The sequence below is a fragment of the Clupea harengus genome, chromosome 26, assembly GCF_900700415.2.
Source record: "Clupea harengus chromosome 26, Ch_v2.0.2, whole genome shotgun sequence".
Lineage (NCBI taxonomy): Eukaryota > Metazoa > Chordata > Actinopteri > Clupeiformes > Clupeidae > Clupea > Clupea harengus.
In genome coordinates, this window is record NC_045177.1 from 3,293,729 (window position 1) to 3,315,223 (window position 21,495).

The following is a 21,495-nucleotide window of genomic DNA, read 5'->3' on the forward strand; positions in this document are numbered from 1 at the left end:
GTTTGCTTTGATTTATCTGTGTGTCATTAATGTATGTATTCCCATTTGATTTATCTGTTTGTCATTAATGTATGTTTTCCCATGTGATTTATCTGTCTTTCATAATGTGTGTAGCATTTGAAAGGGGAATCATATAGATGGCAAACAGGATAATGTGAAGATCTGAGAAAGTTAGACTTAATCCATAAATGTGATGTCCCTTTCTGTTCAGGATAAATATGACTTGAACGGTTTTCTGTCAATAATACAAAAGTTCCCTCTGACTCTTTTCCACATTTGACATGTTTAACAGAAGAAATACAGAGTTCCCTGTAATGAGGAATGGATAATTAGTTTAGCTAATTACTGCTTGTCGATTATATATTGTACACCCGCACACACGAACCCAAATCCCCCCCGACACACACACAAACATACTTGAAAAAAAAAACACTCACTCAAGTTTTTTTTTTAATTCAATTCATGTGCCCTAACAATTCATATTTCAATCTCTACCCCAAGACACGTTCAAATATAATAAACAATACTTCATCTTGTACATCAAATGTTGTTGAAAACTCAGCTAATCAAGATATTTTTCAGTAAGTGATACTCCATCATGTATTAGCAGGGCAGCACATCATTTGAATGGATCCCCTGATGTCTCTTGAGATTAGACATTTGTCTAAAGGCCTTTCCACATTGAGAACACTAATGTGGCGTTTCTCCAGTATGCGTAATCTGATGTTTGGATAGGTTGGAGCTATCCCTGAAATACTTTCCACATGAAGTACACTGATACGGCTTCTCCCCAGTATGGATCCTCTGGTGTGACTTGAGAGAAGATATTTTACTAAAGGCCTTCCCACATGTAGTGCACTGATGGGGCTTTTCCCCAGTATGGATCCTCTTGTGTGTCTTGAGATTAGACATTGAACTAAAGGTCTTCTCACATGTACTGCACTTGTGTGGCTTTTCCCCAGTATGGATCCTCTGGTGTGTCTTGAGATGAGCCATTGAACTAAAGGCCTTCCAACATGTACTGCACTGGTGTGGCTTTTCTCCAGTATGGATCCTCTGGTGTGTCTTGAGATTAGACATTTGACTGAAGGCCTTCCCACATGTACTGCACTGATGTGGCTTTTCCCCAGTATGGATCCTCTGGTGTGTCTTGAGAGAAGACATTTTACTAAAGACCTTCCAACATGTACTGCACTGATACGGCTTTTCCCCAGTATGGATCCTCTGGTGTGTCTTGAGAACAGATACTTGATTAAAGGCCTGCCCACACGTACTGCACTGATGGGGCTTTTCCCCAGTATGGATCCTCTGGTGGATCTTGAGATTGGACATTCGATTAAAGGCATTCCCACATATACTGCACGGGTGGGGCTTTTCCCCAGTATGGATCCTCTGGTGTGTCTTGAGAACAGCCGATTGACTAAAGGCCATCCCACATGTACTGCACTGGTGTGGCTTTTCCCCAGTATGGATCATCTGGTGTTTCTTGAGAGCAGACAAATGATTAAAGGCCTTCCCACATGTACTGCACTGGTAAGGCTTTTCCCCAGTATGGATCCTCTGGTGGTTCTTTAGATCAGACATTTTACTAAAGGCCTTCCCACATGTACTGCACTGATGGGGCTTTTCTCCTGTGTGTATTTGTTGATGAATTGCAAGACTGAAACGTTTAGTAAATGTTTTGAAACACTGGGAGCATTCATGTTGTTTCTTCCTGGTGTCCTGTAGCTGATGTAATTCCTGGTATGAAGTCTTTCTGCACTGGGGGCGTTTGTGAAGTCTCTCTTTGTTTCTTTTTTGCTCAGTTTTGCTTCTTTGGTTAGATTGGATCCTTTGAACATCCTCTATAATATTAGAAAATAATGTATTAGTCATATATTCTCCCTTATCCTCTATCTGGTACATAATTTCAACCATAAAGGCAAACATACGCCTTTAAAAAATATTCATACTATATATATATATATATATATATATATATATATATACAGTATATCTATTGGTTATTTGCTAGAATTGCTAGAAAGTCTATTGGAAGTGACTTAGGATAAAAGTGTCTACTTAGAGACTAAATGTAAATGTGAAAAGAGATACATACACATGAATTACACAGCTTCAGAAAAAATGATCGTAGACACTTTCTCTCTTTTGAAGGTAACAGACTGTAGATAGTATCCCATAAGTAAGGTATTCCCACAGTATCTCTGTTCTCTGAATAAGTCTCACATTGTGGAGCACAAGTTAGCCATTCTCTAAAATTCAAGTATTGTAAATATACACAACCCTCTACAATAAGCAAGCAACTTACTTGTAGGTGAAGAGTCAAAGTCACCATATTCTCTTGAATCAAATTCTTCTTCATCTTTGATTTCCATTGGTGAACACTTTTCTTCTTTCAAGGTCATGATGGTAGACGTGTACATTTCGGTCTTGCATTCATATTCCAGTCCAGGCTTTTCTTCCACTGTCTTCAATGTAGACGGATACTCTTGTAGGAAAGCATCAAATTCCTCCTCTTTTATCTCCTTCTTCATGGAAGTAGGCAGTTGTGAAGGTTCAGCAAACCCGGACATTTCTGACTTCAGATCTGTTTTGGAAAAAGAAAATTGGTCACACTATCCTTTGATGCAAGGACACAGTGAGAATCTGCAAAGAAAGAACTACAGTATAGTTGAACTGCTGGTGAATTACACATACAGTATACTTCCAGAGCATACTAGTGCCAGCCTTAAAAAGTTGAGTTTAGTAATCTGACTCTGTGGTGTTAATATTTCTTAATATATTGCTGTCTGACCTACTATCTTACTGGATTCAAACCTAGCCAATCAGCCCTTTGGAATGCAAACTAGCATCATAAAGCATTATGGGCAGGAATTCCATGTCTATGAGCACCGTTTACACGTCTGATGTTCCTCAGGTGGCCATGGCCATAGCTCAGCCTGCAGAAACTCCACAGAGGAGTGTAGTAGGGGGCTGGGGGTGTGAACTGAGAAGTGATGGGGATGATGAGGGAAGGTGGAGGTGGACTGGTAAACTGAAGAAAGCTTCTATTCTGCCTCAAATCTTGGTTATACTGTATGCATATGAAAATATTCATGTAAGCATGAGGCCCACAGTGGTAGAGAGGAGGTAGAGAAGTAATTTAGTAATCAGAAGGTTGCTAGTTCAATTCCTCATTTGCCTCACTGTCGAAGCGTCCTTGAGCAAGACACAGAACCCATAATTGCTCCTGATGTGCAGTGTGCCATCAGTGTTGATGTAAAAAAAAAATTGGATAAAAGCGTCTGCTAAATAACTAAATGTAAATGTAGCATGTGTGTGTGTCAAACCTAGCCAATCAGCTATAGGACCCTTTGGAATGCAAACTAGCATCACAAAGGATCACAGACTGGAATTCCATGTCTATGAGCACCGTTTACACGTCTGATAGTCCTCAGGTGGGCGTGGCCATAGCTCAGCCTGCAGAAACTCCACAGAGGAGTGTAGTAGGGGGCTGGGGGTGTGAACTGAGAAGTGATGGGGATGGTGAGGGAAGGTGGGGGTGGACTGGTAAACTGAAGGAAACTTCTATTCTGCCTCAAGGCTTGTTTATACTGTATGCATATGTGAGTATTTATGTAAGCATGTGTGTGTATTTCATTCTGATATGTATAGAGAGTACAAATACTACAAGAGCGTATGCAATTCACAACAATAATAATAACAATTATAGCTTCATCTTTGGCAGTACTCCAACTTAAAAAAACATTGACAAAATGCAAAGGTTTTACAATACAACTCATCCTCAACATGAAGCTATTAGAAGTGCTATGTCTGAACTGATCAATGGCCATCAGGGTCTTAGCAGGGCCTGCCTCCAGAACTACCCTGTAGTGCATTTTCAGCAACAGTGGCATCATACTACATCCTCATTGCACACAAATGTCTGACACGCTTTTGTCCAATTTTATATTTTGTAGATGCAATGCTTCATCCTGACATAGCGCTTAGTAGTTTATATTTGATTGTAGTTTGTGTAATTCTATGGGGCGACAGTGGTACAGGTGGTAGAGGAGTCGTTAAGTAATTGGAAGGTTGCTAGTTCGATTCCCCACTCCTCCTTACCAAGTGTGTAAGTGTCCTTGAGCAAGACACTGAACCCCTAAACTGCTCCTGATGTATAAATGCAATTTCCTTGTACGTCTCAGGATCTCATTTTCCCCCCTGTAGAGGCTTCCAAAAAACATAAAATGTGTATTTCATACAGTATTTTCAATTTGTATCTTTAATATGAGGTTCAATCTCATATTGACAAAAACAGAAATTGAGTTTGGAGAGGATAGAGTTTGTTTACCTGTTTCAGAGGATATTTGTTTATAGCTTAATGTGATGTGGCTGTGATCTGAGAGTGGAATCTGAGGCCTTACTGTAGAGTAGTTGATATGACTGGGATCTGTGACTGCATAAGCTACTACATTACTGCTGAGAGGGGATCAGTAGGTCAATCTACCCAGTCACCTTTCCTTCCACCATATGTTATGATCAGACCCAGGGTATTACAGAGCTGCAGTAACTGTTGGCCATTTCTGTTTACAATATTGTCATTGCTCTCAAGTGGTCTAAAGTTGTTTGCTTTGATTAATCTGTGCGTCATCAATGTATGTTTTCCCATTTGATTTATCTGTGTGTCATTAATGTATGTATTCCCATTTGATTTCATATAGTCTGATTCTCTCTCAGTTCCCTGCCATTCATGTCTCCCATAACTAAGACTGGACCTTCATATTGGAACTGTATAATTTCAGACTCATACAAGGGTATATTGAAATTATATTTATTATGGATTATAATTTCTGTAGTATTTGAAAGGGGAGTCATATAGATGTCACACAGGTAAATGTGAAGAATTGAGAAAGTGAGTTCCTTTTTTAACTTAATCCATACATTTGATGTCCCTTTCCTGTCTTCCCATCCGTTCGTCTGTCTGCCCATCTGTCTGTCTGCCCATCTGTCTGTCTATCTGCCCGTCTGTCTGTCTGTCTGTCTATCTGCCCATCCGTCTGTTTGTCTGTCTGCCCATCTGTCTGTCTGTCTCCCTCTACAGTAACTTTCAAATGTAACAGACAACACATCTTGGTTAAGGGATTCGCTTTGTTCTCTCCTACAACACTGAACTTTCTAAGACATTTTATTTCAGATTATATAATTCTAATTATATTTATTATTTGCTAGAATTGAAATGTAAATTAAAACAGTAGAAAAGAGACAGCAGACTCTTTCGCTCTTTCAAATCTAACAGACTGCAGATGGTGTCCCATGACTACGGTATTCCCATAGTATCTCTATTCAAAAACAGACTGCAGATAGTGTCCCATGATTAAGGTATTTCCATAGTATCTATATTCACAATGAAACACACTGCAGATAGTGATTCTCTCCACTGGTCAAGTAAAGCACAAATTCCAACAGTAAATAAAAAAATGAAAGGTCATGTTTTGTTAATGTAAATGAAACATTGCAATAGATTTGGTTTGAGTTTGTGCGTCTCAGTGGAACAGTCATGAAATACTTTCTCTCTTTCAAATGTAACAGACTGTAGATAGGTTTCCATGATTGAGGTATCCCCATAGTATATCTATTCTCTCCATGAGACTCACATTTTGCTGAGTAAAGCACAAGTAAAACCATTCACTAACCATTCAGTGTGTGGTAAATGTAAACGGAACATTGGAATTAATTCGATCGGAATTCTACTTAACCAACTAGTCAGCAACTTACTTGTAGAAGAATCGTCATCACCACATTCTCTTAAATCTGGTTCCTCTTTAATTTCCATCAGAGAAGAATTTTCTTCTTTGCAGGTCAAGGTTGGTGATGTGTGCGTCTCAGTCTTACAGTCATGTTCCAGTTCAGGCTTTTCTTCCACAGTCTGAATTTCAAACAGATACTCAGATGGGAAATAATCAGATTCTTCTTCTTTTATATTCTTCACTGACATGAGTAGTTGTGATGGTTCAGTAGATCCTGACATTGTAGACCTCAGCTGTCTTTTGCAATGGAAACCCAGCAGGACATTTCTGTAATGCAAGTAAAATATTAGCAACATGCCCAAAGACCACAAAGACACAAACAGACACAAAGACTAAAAAAAAAAACTCACCCTAACATCTGACAAAAGCAAATAGATGGCCTGTACAATATCACAGAAGTCAGACAAAAGATTTTTAAAGTGAGAAAAAAAGAAACATTTTACAAAAAGCATGTATGAACATCTATACGTGCTTAATATAATCACCATCCTACCCAAATCAGACATCTGTACATGCTTAATGTAATCACCATCCTACCCAAATCAGATATCTGTACGGGCTTAATGTAATCACCATCCCACAAATCACACATCTGTACAGGATCATTTCAGGTTCAGATGTTGTAATGTTTTTCATCAAAAGCTGCCCTTTCTCTCAAATAGCCCCTGCTTGCTTGCAAACTCGCTCTGTTCCTGCTCAAAACGGTTTGTCTGCACTATAATACACTGTTGCTTGCAGAAATGTCCTGTGTTTCAGTTTAAGTTCTTGTGCACTCGGGCTAATTCTGCTCAAAGACTTCTGCGCTCTCTCTCTCTCTCTCTCTCTCTCTCTCATTGTTATTAAATTACCTTACCAAAATTCACCAATCAATACAAAATCATGACGTGAAATGAACGAAAATGCTCTCAGATTGCAAGACCACGCTCTATATTAAAGGATACAAACTTACATACATCGACAATTTTATTTAAGTGAGTTAATCAACTATTGTTAAGCGCATATTTACATTTCGTCATTTAGCAGACGCTTTTGTCCAAAGCGACGTACAAGGGAGAGGCATATGAGCCCCTATCGCAAACTTTACACACACCAGATATGCCCGAGTTATGGCATGTATACATTTGGCATCACAACTCACAAGGCTACTCGGCTTACCTAGAAAACGGGAGCTTCAGAGAAACTTATGTTAACCGTCGCTCAGTCGGGGTCATAGCCTCAGAATGCTCACTGTTGGACTTCTTCAGCAGCCGTCTTCGGTTTATTAGACGGACATCAGTTACATTAGGATTTTAAAGAACTATAATCCAGCATTGGATGACTTATTAGGAACCCTTTCTACTCTAACCTCCGTAAACATCTGTACGTTTTGTTCCCGGGTTTCAAGCACGTTGTTTGTGATGAAAGTTCCTTGGAGCTGGCGACAATATGAGACATTAAAGGCGGTTAAGAGTGTCAAAATAAAAGCCAATAGAAAGTTCGGTTTAAAATGTTGGTTTGGCTAACGTTTCTACGTTTTGCACAACACATGCCAATTGTACTGCTAGCTAGCCTACATAAATCCAGTGTATGCTATATTGCATCTGCAAATATTGTAATTTCATTAAATTCAATTCTTCAATTCTAATTGTATTTATATAGCAACTGAAATTGTCTCGAGTCTCAGGGGCAAGGAGGAATATACATGAAATACACAATATCAATAGAAGATACTAAACAGTTTCCTCATAAGGTTACTATTATAAGGATATTAAGAGCAATGAAGCAGAAAACTACGTTAGACTTCATCAAAGCAGAGAAAGATCTTGCAAATAACCGAGAAAGAAATTAACACTAAACCATCCACATTACATTACAAGCCTTAGGCAACTAACCCATCCACATTACATTACAGGCCTTAGGCAACTAACCCATCCACATTACATTACAAGCCTTTGACCACTAACCCATCCACATTACATTACAAGCCTTTGACCACTAACCCATCCACATTACATTACAAGCCTTTGGCCAATAACCCATCCACATTACATTACAAGCCTTTGGCCACTAACCCATCCACATTACATTACAAGCCTTTGGCCACTAACCCATTGTTATGCCCCCTGGTGGCTCGGAGTAGTTCGCAACATAAGGGCAACGTAACACACATCCACATTACATTACATGCTTGTAATGTAATTTGGATGGGTTAGTGGCCAAAGGCTTGTAATGTAATGTGAATGGGTTAGTGGCTAAAGGCTTGTAATGTAATGTTGATGAGTTAATCTTCATATCTTTCTCGGTTATTTTTCTCTGCTTTGATGAAGTTTAACGTAGTTTTCTGCTTCATTGTTCTTTTTATCCTTATAATAGTAACCTTATGAAGACACTGTGAAGTATTTTCTATTTATATTGTGTATTTCATGTATATTCCCCCTTCCATCTGAGACTCGAGACAATTTCAGTTGATATATATATCAAATTGAATTGAATTTAATTAATTTACAATATTTGCTGATGCAATGTAGCATACACTGCATGTATCTAGGCTAGCTAGCAGTACAATGGCCATATGTTGTGCAAAAAGTAGACACGTTAGCCAAACCAACATTTTAAACTGAACTTTTGATTTGGACTTTTATTTTGACACTCTTAACCACCTTTAATGTCTCTTATTGTCGCCAGCTCCAAGGAATTTCCATCACAAACAACGTGCTTGGAAGCCGGGAACATAACGCACAGATGTTTACGGAGGTTAGAGTAGAAAGGGTTCCTATTAAGGCATTCGATGCTGGATTATAGTTCTTTAAAATCCTAATGTAGCTATTTCCCGTGTAAAAGAAACCGAAGACGGCTGCAGAAGAGGTCCGACAGTGAGCATTATGAAGCTATGACCCCGACTGACCGACGCCTAACATAAGTTTCTCTGGACCTCCCGTTTTCTAGGTAAGCCGAGTAGCCTTGTGATGCCAAATGTAGCCTATATATGCCATAACTCTGGCATATCTGGTGTGTGTAAAGTTTGCGATAGGGGCTCATATGCCTCTCCCTTGTACGTCGCTTTGAACAAAACTCACGTAAATAAACTTGTCGATATATGAAGTTTGTATCCTTTAATATAGAGCGTGGTCTTTAAATCTTGAAGCATTTTCGTTCATTTCACGTCATGATTTTGTACTGGTTGGTGAATTTTGGTAACGTTATTTCATATCAATCAGAGAGAGAGAGACAGATAGCGAGAGCGAGCAGAAGAGAAACAAGAGGACGAGCGCGAGAACTAAAACTAAAACACAGGACAGTTCTGCAAGCAACAGGATATTTGAGTGCGAGAATTTATACTGAAACACAGGACATTCCTGCAAGCAACCGTGTATTTGAGTGCGAGAACTTAAACTGAAACACAGGACATTCCTGCAAGCAACAGTGCATTTGAGTGCAGACAAACCGTTTTGAGCAGGAGCAGAGCGATTTTGCACCAAGCAGGGGCTATTTGAGAGAAAGGGCAGCTTTTGATGAAAAAACATTACAAAATCTGAACCTGAAATGATCATGTACAGATGTTTGATTTAGGTAGGATGGTGCTTACATTAAGCCCGTTCAAAGATGTATGATTTGGGTAGGATGGTGATTACATTAAGCATGTACAGATGTTTGATTTGGGTAGGATGATGACTACATTAAGCCCATACGGATTTGTTCAAATATGCTTTTTGTAAAATGTTTCTTTTTTTCTGACTTAAAAAAACGTTTAACTGACTTGTGTGATATTGTACAGAACATCCATTTGTCCCTGCTTATCTTTTGTCAGATGTTAGTTTTTTTAGTTTTTTTTAGTCTTTGTGTCTGTTTGTGTCTTTGTGGTGTTTGGGCATGTTGCTAATATTTTACTTGCATTACAGAAATGTCCTGCTGGGTTTCCATTGCTAAAGACAGCTGAGGTCTACAATGTCAGGATCTACTGAACCATCACAACTACTCATGTCAGTGAAGAATATAAAAGAAGAAGAATCTGATCATTTCCTACAAGAGTATTTGTTTGAAATTCAGACAGTGGAGGAAAAGCCTGAACTGGAACATGACTGTAAGACTGAGACGCACACATCACCAACCTTGACCTGCAAAGAAGAAAATTCTTCTCTGATGGAAATTAAAGAGGAAGAAGAATCTGATCATTTCCTACAAGAGTATTTGTTTGAAATTCAGACAGTGGAAGAAAAGCCTGAACTGGAACATGACTGTAAGACTGAGACGCACACATCACCAACCTTGACCTGCAAAGAAGAAAATTCTTCTCTGATGGAAATTAAAGAGGAACCAGATTTAACAGAATGTGGTGATGACGATTCTTCTACAAGTAAGTTGCTGACTAGTTGGTTAAGTAGAATTCAGTTCTAATTAATTCCAATGTTTCGTTTAGATTTTCTAAACACTGAATGGTTAGCGAATGGTTCTTGTGCTTTACTCAGCAAAATATGAGTCTCATGGAGGGATGTCTGTTTCATTGTGAATAGAGATACTATGGAAATACCTTAGTCTTGGGACACTATCTGCAGTCTGTTTCATTGTGAATAGAGATATTATGGAAATACCTTAGTCTTGGGACACTATCTGCAGTCTGTTTTTGAATAGAGATACTATGGAAATACTTTAATCATGGGACACTATCTGCAGTGTGTTTCATTGTGAATATAGATACTATGGAAATACTTTAATTATGGGACACTATCTGCAGTCTGTTTTTGAATAGAGATACTATGGAAATACCTTTCTCATGGGACACTATCTACAGTCTGTTAGATTTTAAAGAGAGAAAGAGTCTGCTGTCATTCTGTCTTCTGCTGTTTCAATGTACATTTTCAATTCTAGCAAATAATAAATATAATAAAAATTATATAATAAGAAATAAAATGTCTGAAAAAGTTCAGTGTTATAGGAGAGAACAGAGTGAATCCCTTAATAATTGTGGCACACATGTTTTGGGGAAAAATATTTATTTAATGTCAACAGTTTTTTTTTCTTTCAATAGTTTTAATTCAATGAAAAGGTAAGATTTTTGTGAATATTTTGAGTGAAAGACCAAGAGGATAAACAGCAAAGACATATTTTTTTATAGCCTGTTTTGCTCATATTCACTAGGGGTGCCAATAATTGCGGAGGGCACTGTATACTGTATGTGTAATTCACCAGCAGTTCAACTATACTGTAGTTCTTTTTTTGCAGATTCTCACTGTGTCTTTGCATCAAAGGATAGTGTGATCAATTTTCTTTTTCCAAAACAGAACTGAAGTCAGAAATGTCTGGATTTACTGAACCTTCACAACTGCCCACTTCTGTGAAGATGGAAAAAAAAGAAGAAGAATTGGATGATTTCCTACAAGAGTATCCGTCTACAATCCAAAGAGTGGAGGAAAAGCCTGGACTGGAATATGAATGCAAGACTGAAATGTATATGTCACCTACCATGACCTTGAAAGAAGAAAGGTATTCACCAATGGAAATCAAATATGAAGGAGAATTTGATTCAAGAGAATATGGTGACTTTGACTCTTCACCTACAAGTAAGTTGCTTGTTTATTTTAATGTGTTATGTATATTTACAATACTTGAATTTTAGAGAATGGCTAACTTGTGCTTCACAATGTGAGACCTATTCAGAGAACCGAAACACTGTTAGTCATGGGATAATATCTGCAGTCTGTTACATTCAACAGTTTGAAAGTGTATGCCATAATTTTTTCCAAAGCTCTGTAATTCATGTATATGTACCTCTGTTTATATTTACATTTATGTCTAGGTAGACACTTTTATCCTAAGTAACTTCTAAATGATTTTGTAGCAATTCTAGCAAATAACCAATATATACGTATATATTTATTTATTTTTGTATTTTTCAAAAGGCATATGTTTGCCTTTATTGTAGAAATGATGTACCAGATAGAGGAGAAGAGAGATATGGCTGACAAATTATTTTCTAATATTATAGGAGACTTTCAAAGGATCCAATCTAACAAAAGAAGCAAAACGGAGCAAAAAACAAACAAAGAGAGACGTCACAAACGCCCCCAGTGCAGAAAGACTTCATACCATGAATTACATAAGCGACAGGACTCCAGTGAGAAACAACATGAATGCTCCCAGTGTTTCGAAACATTTGCTAAACGTTACGATCTTGCAAGTCATCAAAGAAAACACACCGGAGAAAAGCCCCATCAGTGCAGTATATGTGGGAAGGCCTTTAGTCAAATGTCTAATCTCAAGACACATCAGAGGATCCATACGGGGGAAAAGCCATACCAGTGTACTTCATGTGGGAAGGCCTTTAATAAAATGTCAAATCTCAAGACACACCATAGGATTCATACTGGGGAAAAGCCACACCAGTGCAGTACATGTGGGAAGGCCTTTAATCAATTGTGTGATCTAAAGAAACACCAGACGATCCATACTGGGGAAAAGCCATATCAGTGCAATACATGTGGGAAGGCCTTTAGTCAATCGTCTGGTCTCAAGTCACACCAGAGGATCCATACGGGGGAAAAGCCACACCAGACGCTCCATACTGGGGGAAAGCAGTATCATTGTACTTCATGTGGAAAGTATTTCAGGGTTAGCTCAGCCCTCACCAGACATCAGATTACACATACTGGAGAAAAGCCACACCAGTGCAGTACATGTGGGAAGGGCTTTAGTCAATTGTCTTCTCTCAAGACACACCAGAGGATCCATACTGGGGAAAAGCCGTATCAGTGTACTTCATGTGGAAAGTATTTCAGGGAAAGCTCCAACCTATCCAAACATCAGATTATACATACAGGAGAAAAGCCACATCAGTGTTCTCAGTGTGGAAAGGCCTTTAATCAAATATCTACTCTCAAGACACATCAGAGGATCCATTCAAATGCCCTGCTAATACATGATTGAGTATGACTTACTGAAATATTTCTTGATTAGCTGAAATTTGAACAACGTTTGATGTACAAGATGAAGTATTATTTTGTCATATTTAAAACGTATGATTGGGTAGAGATTGAAAAATAAATTGTTAGGGTACATGAATTGAGGGGAAAAAATATGTAAGTGAGTGTTTGTGTGGTGGGGATTTATGTTTTTGTGTTTGGGTCTACAATATATAATCGACACGCTGTAGTTAGCGCTTGTAAAAAAAAAAGTAGTGTTTGTGCGAGCTTCCTAGACTCATGGCCTAAACGGCACCTCATATGAAGGCTGTGGGCTCATCGACAGCTCATAGATGTGTTAGTGTCAGAGATGGGGGAGGGGGAACTAAATGTCTCTCCATTCCTCATTATAGGAAACTCTGTATTTCTTCTGTTCAACATTCTCATGTCAAATGTGGAAGAGAGTCCGAGGGAACTGTTGTTTTGTTGACAGAAAAGCGTGCAAGTCATATTTATCCTGAACAGAAAAGGACATCACATGTATGGATTAGGTTAAGGGGGTAGGGAACACAGCATTGCCATTGAAACGGGTAGACACAGACAAACATGGCTACCTCGGGAAAACAGACTCTGCACCCACTGTAGTAATGGAGTAGTGTGTCTGTTAAACATTCATTAGATATTCATTTAACTCCAAGAGTTTCTTTTCCTGACAGAATGTGGAAAATACAACAACATCAGGGAAAACTACTTCTCAAGAACAGAAGACATTCGCTCTGGGTTTACAAAAATGAAAACTGAACATTCCTCCTTGATGAAATAGGTGAATGCATACACCTAACCTCAAGTGTGTCTACACTCCAGCAATTGTGTGCAAGGGTAGACACAGACAAACATGGCTACCTCGGGAAAACAGGCTCTGTACTCACTGTAGTAATGGGGAAGTGAAGGAGGAGTTTCTTTTCAACAACATCAGGGAAACCTACTTCTCAAGAACAGAAGACATTTGCTCTGGGTTTACAAATATAAAAAGAGAAGAAAACTGAGCATTCCTCTTTGATGAAATAGGTGAATGCATACACCTAACCTCCCTAACCTAACCTAATCTCCCTTGTACGTCGCTTTGGACAAAAGCGTCTGCTAAATGACTAAATGTAAATGTAACCTCAAGTGTGTCTACACTACTGCCACATATTGAGAGATAATTCATGTATGGTGTGCACCGGAGTATTAACCAGAGGGTGGCAGGAATGTTGCAAAATGCAAATCAAATTGGACAAAAGTGTGTCAGACATTTGTGTGCAATGCGGACATAGTATGAAAATGCACTGCAGTAGAGCACTGGAGGCAGGCACTGCAAAGACCCTGATGGCCAATGACCAGATCAGACAGAGCACTGCAAATAGCTTCATGACGAGGATGATTTGTATTGTAAAACTTTTTTATTTGGTCTCATTTTTTTTGTTGGAGTCCTGCCAAGAATAAAGCTTTTATTACTAATATGAATTTTAAACGTTCTTGTGGCCTAAACGGCACCTCATTTACATTTAGTCATTTAGCAGACGCTTTTGTCCAAAGCGACATACAAGGGAGAGAACAGTCAAGCTAAGAGCAATAAAAACCTGGTGTAACAATCATATGAAGATTGTCTTCAGCTCAAAGTTGGGAAAGGACAAGACGTCTTACATTACGAGATTTAGATTAGCAGATTTCATTAAGAGAGACCTCTTCTCAAAAGTGAATAAGGGCCTGTTCGTGCTGATGTTCGACGAAAGTCTAAACCAAACAATCAAATCCAAGCAGTTGGACTTGCATGTACGTTTCTGGGAAGGCGAGCAGGTACAGTCGAGGTACCTGGGGTCCCGGTTTTTGGGCCATGCGACAGCCCAGGACTTACTGGAAAATGTCAAAGTCAGTAACGGTTTTATTCATTAGCAAGCATTGCAATGTTTACTCTCACATTCATTGATTTCCCCCCGAAAGCAATGCTATGGCAAACTATATTGTTACACTTATCCCCAAAGTGGTATATAGGACAGTAAGTAAGTAAGTCTAACTTTTTGAACAAGAAGTGTTAATAATTCTAAACACAGGAGGTCTAAAATAAGCATTCTAGTTATATATTCTCTATTGTTATTGCATTTTGTACTTTGAAGTAACTGTACTACATTTGATCATGTTTTGATTATCATATGGTTGTGTTGTCTACTACTATGTTTTGTTTGCATCTGTTGGGTCTTTTAAGCTTTTATCTTTTCATTTTATATACTTTAATATTTTATATTATTGAACCAAAATACAAATTCTTCCTACCCTACCCTGACTACCCATTCCAACACTTTTACAATCATTTTAAATCAGAATTTACCTGTTTTAATTGAAACATTTGATTTTTAGGAAAACATTTTACATTATAAAATATGTCTTCATGTGAGTCAGTGTATCTTTGCATTTAATCCTTTTTAAAATAATTAAAAATGTTGCCGCAGTGACAAAGCTGAAGATGGTTATCAATCATCATTCATAGCGCTTCTCCAAGTCGCTTTACAGTAATCATTCAGACACAGTCATACTGTGGTGGTAAGCTACATCTGCAGACTGACAGAAGCGTGGCTACCAATCAGCACCTACGGCCCCTCCGACCACCACCAAAATTCATTCATATTCATGTCTTTATGATATGGGGGGGGGGGGGGGGCGGCGGAGTACCCGGAGGAAACCCACGCAGAAAGGACCTGGAACGACCGGGATTCAAACCCAGGGCCTTCATGCTGTGAGGAGACAGTGCTAACCACTGAGCCACCGTGCTGCATAGGAATACAAAAATACCTTCGTTCATTTCTAAATTAATTACAAATCTAAAGTACTTCTTTCTTATATTAAGTCTTGTTTTCTGAATTAAGAAGTGTTAATGATATTAAACGTCTAAAATAAAAATGTACTACATATTCCCTGAAATCCCCCCGCGTTTTAAAATGCTGTGTCATTACATGTTTTAAAATGCTGTGTCATTATATGTGCAGATTTTCTAAATCATCACATTGGCCCAGGAGAGGCTAAAGGAACAGGACCAGAAGCTGCTGAGAAGAACCAGTTCTGATGCAGCGATCTTAGCACTTGAGCTTAGTACACCATAACCGTATTTAGAGTGGGGCAGAGAACATCACTACAGCGAGACAGAAATCACCATGACAGCAACCGCCTCATCTGCACTACAGCGAGACAGAGATCACCATGACAGCAACCGCCTCATCCGCACTACAGCGAGACAGAATTCACCATGACGGCAACCGCCTCTACCCCTCCGCACTACAGCGAGACAGAGATCACCATGACAGCAACCGCCTCATCCGCACTACAGCGAGACAGAGATCACCATGACAGCAACCGCCTCATCTGCACTACAGCGAGACAGAATTCACCATGACGGCAACCGCCTCTACCCCTCCGCACTACAGCAAGTCAGAGATCACCATGACAGCAACCGCCTCTACCCATCCACACTACAGCAAGTCAGAGATCACCATGACAGCAACCGCCTCTACCCATCCACACTACAGCAAGTCAGAGATCACCATGACAGCAACCGCCTCTACCCTTCCTCTCCTCTCTTCTCTCCCTCTATTCCTCTCCTCCCCTCCTCTCTTCCTCTTATTATTATTATTATTATTTTCATTATTATTAGTATACCCTTCTTTGTGTTCTCAGGGTTGTGATGAAAAGTTTGGGCAGGCCACAGGGGATTTTCAGATTTCCAATCGGGCCACATCGTTCCTAAGTTTGGGAATGGCTACCATGAATTCCGTTTTCTGTACAGCTTTGTACAGGGTCATGATTATGCCACCCCCGTGCCATAAACAATCCCAGAACTGCCTGAAAACTGCAGCTAGAGTTGCTAGGAAATCACTGCAGTTGCCTGCCGTTTTTGGTTGTTGTTTTTAAAGTTCGAAATTATCACGTTGCATCATGGGATGCAGTAGCCGACGACGTGAGCTCAGGCTGTACAGGAGTAATCATTTTTGTGTTTAGGAAAGTTTATATTTTTCTCATGCTGCAAACGACTCACTATTTATACGTCAAGATCAGTTTACAAAGCGCATACAGCAGGGCGCTTAGGATTCAGCACTGTAGCGCTGTTTTACGTGTCAGGACTTTTAGTTTGGTACACCGACTCCGACGTCGTTTTACTTCCTGAGTTTATTGGTGCCTATCGCTGCAAGCGGAAAGCCACTCTACAGTCGTAGCTTCCTCACAGGCAACACGTTGTTAGCTCGGCAACGAAACGCACAGATGTAGTAGAAATGTTTCGAATTATAGCGCTTTAGGGTGGATTACCCGTAGCGAATACTAAAATAGCTATAGCCCGAAAGGAACAAAAGACATCTGTAGAAGGTCTGAAAGCGAACATCATGAGGCTATGACCCTGACTCGCCGAAGACACACATACGTTTCTGTGGAACACACTTTACACATTAGGTAAGTCAAGTTATGATAACAAACGTATCTGCCATGTTTTGGCCTGTGTGTGTCAAGTTTTAGATCATGCTCATATGCGTTTAGCTGTGATAAACTTGACGATGCATGGTGGTTAGCTAAATCTCTGCTCAGGAGGACCCTGTAATGGAAGTGAACGTCTAGACATCCTAGATTCAACTTGCATCCTTGCATTCTAGCAAACAAAGTTCGTGTCGAGTCGTCTACATGTTGCTGCCTTTGAAGTGGGAGAAGTTTCCGAATTTTGTTAAGCTAACAGACCGTGGCCTCGTAGAGTGGGATAGGTCTGGAATTGCATGCAGGGCTAGTTTGTATTAGTGTGTAACATTACGTGAAGAGAGTAGGACCTTGTTTAATTAAAGCCGTTCGGGACAATAATAGATTATTATGATATGATGGCCAACAATGCCATTGGAAAGTTACAGCAATAAACGATATCTGGAAATATGATTCGACAATAGAGATAACTCTCCCTTGTATAGCAATGATCTTTTTTGTCAAGAGCACAAAGGCAGCGTCGGTGTCTGTACTCATGCCGTGAAATGCTCCTGCCAACCCCTCCAATCTTGCGCTGGTGGTTAACTGTTTTTAAACGAAAAGTGACGGCACATTTTCTTTATCATAACAATACATGTCAAAGACTAGTGACACACGATGTTTTTATGCCCCAACCAGGTGCTATTGGAACGATCAGGGGTTATGTTGGTCTGGGACTTGTCTTTTGTTTAGTTTTTTAAAGGTAGAATGACATTAGTAGGTTGGGGAGGTATATATATTAAAATGGCATGCGTGATAAAAGAGAAAACATTGTTTTCTTTTGTATCCCTATATGTATGTGTTTTGTTAATGAATACTGATTCTTGTGGTCATGATTAGGGCATCGTTCCTGTTGCCACCTAAATGCTCCTGCAGTCAAAAAGTTTGTTTTCACATTCTCCTTAAGCATTTGCACAACATAGTTAAAAAGTCTTACAATGAACAGTAACTGAAGCTTAAATTTCAGCCATGACACAAGACAAATGGGCAAGGTTTCCATAAAATTGGGTTTCCCAAAATAGGCAATGATTGTGTAATAATTTTCAATGATTGTGTAATAATGTTCAAGTGATTGCAAAAGAACACAAAAGTGGAATGCACATTGCTTCCTTTATTTTTGCAAGTGCCAACAGAATGGGTCTTTGTAGCCTACATGGTACTTAATCCGTTTTAAAAAACAAAACACAAAAACTGTCTAAGATGAACTAAACTCAAAGATACTACTGGAAAATGGGGTAGAAATCATGACACCCCAGTGGGGGTCAGGGGTCAAAGGTGAACCCAGTGGTGTGTGGTAAACGTGTGGTGGCAGCGGCGCCAGCTTTGAGGGGTTGACTCGGTCCAGTATTGAGTTGGAACCGGCAACCACAAAATGGCTGTTAAATGTAATCCCATGGGGCAACCCTCCGCATCACAGTAAACATTGTGTGTAAAAACAAAGTTGTTTTTTGCCCCTGACATGCTTCTAATGTAGATGGTTTCTGTAGTTTAAGTTTCTGTGTCTGTAGGAAATGACTGTAGAAACCTTAAGCGCACACTGGCACCAAAAGCCTCCACACATTTCAGGCGCCACGTTCATTAGCGTTCAAATGCTTGTTGTGGTTTCAGGCTTCTTGTCTGGCCTTTTTACTCTCCCTTATATACAGTGGTGGAATGTAACAGAGTATTTTTGTTGTTGCTGTTGTTGTGGTTTCCGTCTTCTTGTCTGGCCTTTTTACTCTAAGGACCAACAACCCCTGCTGTTCTGTTTCCTGTCATACACCTTGAGTCGTCCCCCCAGACACACACATTATGTTAGGTTATGTGTTCTGTTTCCTGTCATACACCTTGAGTCGCCCCCCAGACACACATTATGTTAGGTTATGTGTTCTGTTTCCTGTCATACACCTTGAGTCGTCCCCCCAGACACACATTATGTTAGGTTATGTGTTCTGTTTCCGCATATCTGAGCTTGTAACTTGTATGTTATTATTGAATCATTAAACAGTAATAATCTCTCCTACACTGAGCAGTAATAATCTCTCCTATGCTATGAGCAGTAATAATCTCTCCTACACTATGAGCAGTAATAATCTCTCCTATGCTATGAGCCGTGATATTCTCTCCTACACTATGAGCAGTAATAATCTCTCCTATGCTATGAGCCGTGATATTCTCTCCTATGCTATGAGCAGTAATAATCTCTTACACTATGAGCAGTAATAATCTCTCTTACACTATGAGCAGTAATAATCTCTCCTATGCTATGAGCAGTAATAATCTCTCCTATGCTATGAGCAGTATTAATCTCCTACACTATGAGCAGTAATAATCTCCTACACTATGAGCAGAAATAATCTCTCCCTCTCTCCCTCAACCACAGCAGTTTGAGACCTATAACTTGGAATACACAGAATAATTGTGTTACATTAACACACATTATTAACACACATTATTCCTGGACTATTATATTATCACTGCACAGTGCACATACTCTTTTTTTTTTGCACATTCCTGCACAGACTGTACAGCTCTTTTGTTTTTCACTTTACCATATGCTGTACAGTTTTTATATATTTTGTATATTGTTTTTTCTATGTTTGTAAAAGTACTTAATATGTTTATTGTTCATTGTGTAAGTTTCTTGCTTGCACATGTTGCTAATATTTTGCTTGCCTTGCAGAACAATTCAGTTGGGTTTCCATTGCAAGAGAGAGCTGAGGTCTACAATGGCAGGATCTACTGAACCATCACAGATGCTCATGTCAGTGAAGGAGGAGATCAAAGAAGAAGAATTTGATTATTTCCCATCTGAGTATTTGTTTGAAATCCAGGAAGTGGAAGAAAAGCCTCAACTGGAACATGACTATAAGACTGAAACGCACACATCACCAACCTTGACCTGCAAAGAAGAAAATTCTTCTCTGATGGAAATTAAAGAGGAACCGGATTTGAGAGAATATGGTGATGATGATTCTTCTACAAGTAAGTTGCTGAATAGTTGTTTTTAGTAGAACTCCGATCAAGGGTTCATACCAATGTTTTGTTTACATTTATTAAACACTGAAGGGTTAGAGAATGGTCTTACTTGCGCTTTACTAAGCAACATGTGAGTCTTATATTAAACATGTGAGTCTTATATTAAACAATGGAGGGTTAGAGAATGGTTTTACTTGCGCTTTACTCAACAACATGCAGGTCTTAAGGGGGACCTGAATACCCACAGGGACCCGGGTTTGAGTCCGACTCGCGGTCATCTCCCAATCCTACTCCCGATCTCTCTCCAGCTCGCTTCCTGTCTCTCTTCAATGTCCTATCCAATTAAAGGCAAAAAGCCTTCTCTTATGGAGAGAATAGATATACTATGGAAATACTTTAATCATGTAACACTATCTACAGTCTGTTACATTTGAAAGAGAGAAAGTGTCTGCCATGATTTTACTCCAGCTCTGTAACTCGTGACTCTGTATCTCTGTATACATTTATATTTACTCTCTAGGTAGACGCGAATCCTATTGACCACCTAAATGACTTCCACATGAGGTACAATTCTAGCAAATAGTCAATATAAAGTGATTATGTAGTATATAGTATATCTCTGTTTACATTTATATTTAGTCTCTAGTTAGATACCTTTATTCTAAGTGACTTCTGAGTAGGGCTAGGAGACGTGAACTACATGTTTTATCACCGTAGTTTGAACTAGATGGACGGTATCGGTATTATATCACAGTGTTTAAAGTCATCTAAAGTTCATACACTTAATATTGGGTTTGTTTTTTTCCCAGTAGCAAAAGGGCCGAAATTATACTAAAGTAATGAAAACAACATTTTCCAAATAGCAATAATATAAAGAAAGAGATTATATAAGGTGTAGGTTTGAAAATGATTTTGTTTATAAAAGATAAGATCATAGTTTATGATCTATTATTTTATACATTTGATCGTGTATCATTAGTTGCAAACTGCATCCTCCTTCATTTTGAATGCACTGAATCAACAGCTCTCCAAATTAGTGTAAACAAATACTGAATAAACAAACAAATAAAAAAGATGAAACTATTTTGAATTAACAAACAAATACAGAATACTGTACACTTCATGAATGCAAGATTTACAGTAGGACTGGGCCCCAGTATTTGTTTGTTAATGTTAAGTCCTTAAAATCTCTTAAATACACTTTTACTAATAATATATTCATAATATTTCATGCCTAATACAAATTACTAACTTGTCCAAAATTCAGATTTTTGCCCAGGAGGGTTAGGTAGGCAACTGTTTGGTAATGCCCAGGAGAGTTAGGTAGGCAACTGTTTGCCCAG

At 39.0% G+C, this 21,495-nt stretch overlaps 1 protein-coding gene, 1 long non-coding RNA gene and 1 pseudogene across 2 annotated transcripts in view; 1 reads left to right on the forward strand and 2 right to left on the reverse strand.

The window, feature by feature from the left end:
* The window catches only part of LOC116219792 (zinc finger protein 208-like), a 154,649-nt gene that overhangs the window by 129,424 nt on the left and 3,730 nt on the right, over positions 1-21,495 (forward strand). Inside the window, exon 3 of the mRNA XM_031563724.2 lies at positions 11,959-12,607. Within this exon, the coding sequence (XP_031419584.2) occupies positions 11,959-12,607 (649 nt within the window). The remainder of the gene's footprint in view (positions 1-11,958; positions 12,608-21,495) is intronic.
* Positions 440-1,982, reverse strand: LOC116219788 (annotated as a pseudogene).
* LOC116219836 lies at positions 2,364-5,794 on the reverse strand. Its single transcript, XR_004163322.1, has 2 exons — positions 5,758-5,794; positions 2,364-2,587 (listed from the first exon to the last, which is right to left on the reverse strand). It is a non-coding gene; the product is annotated as an uncharacterized LOC116219836 (long non-coding RNA).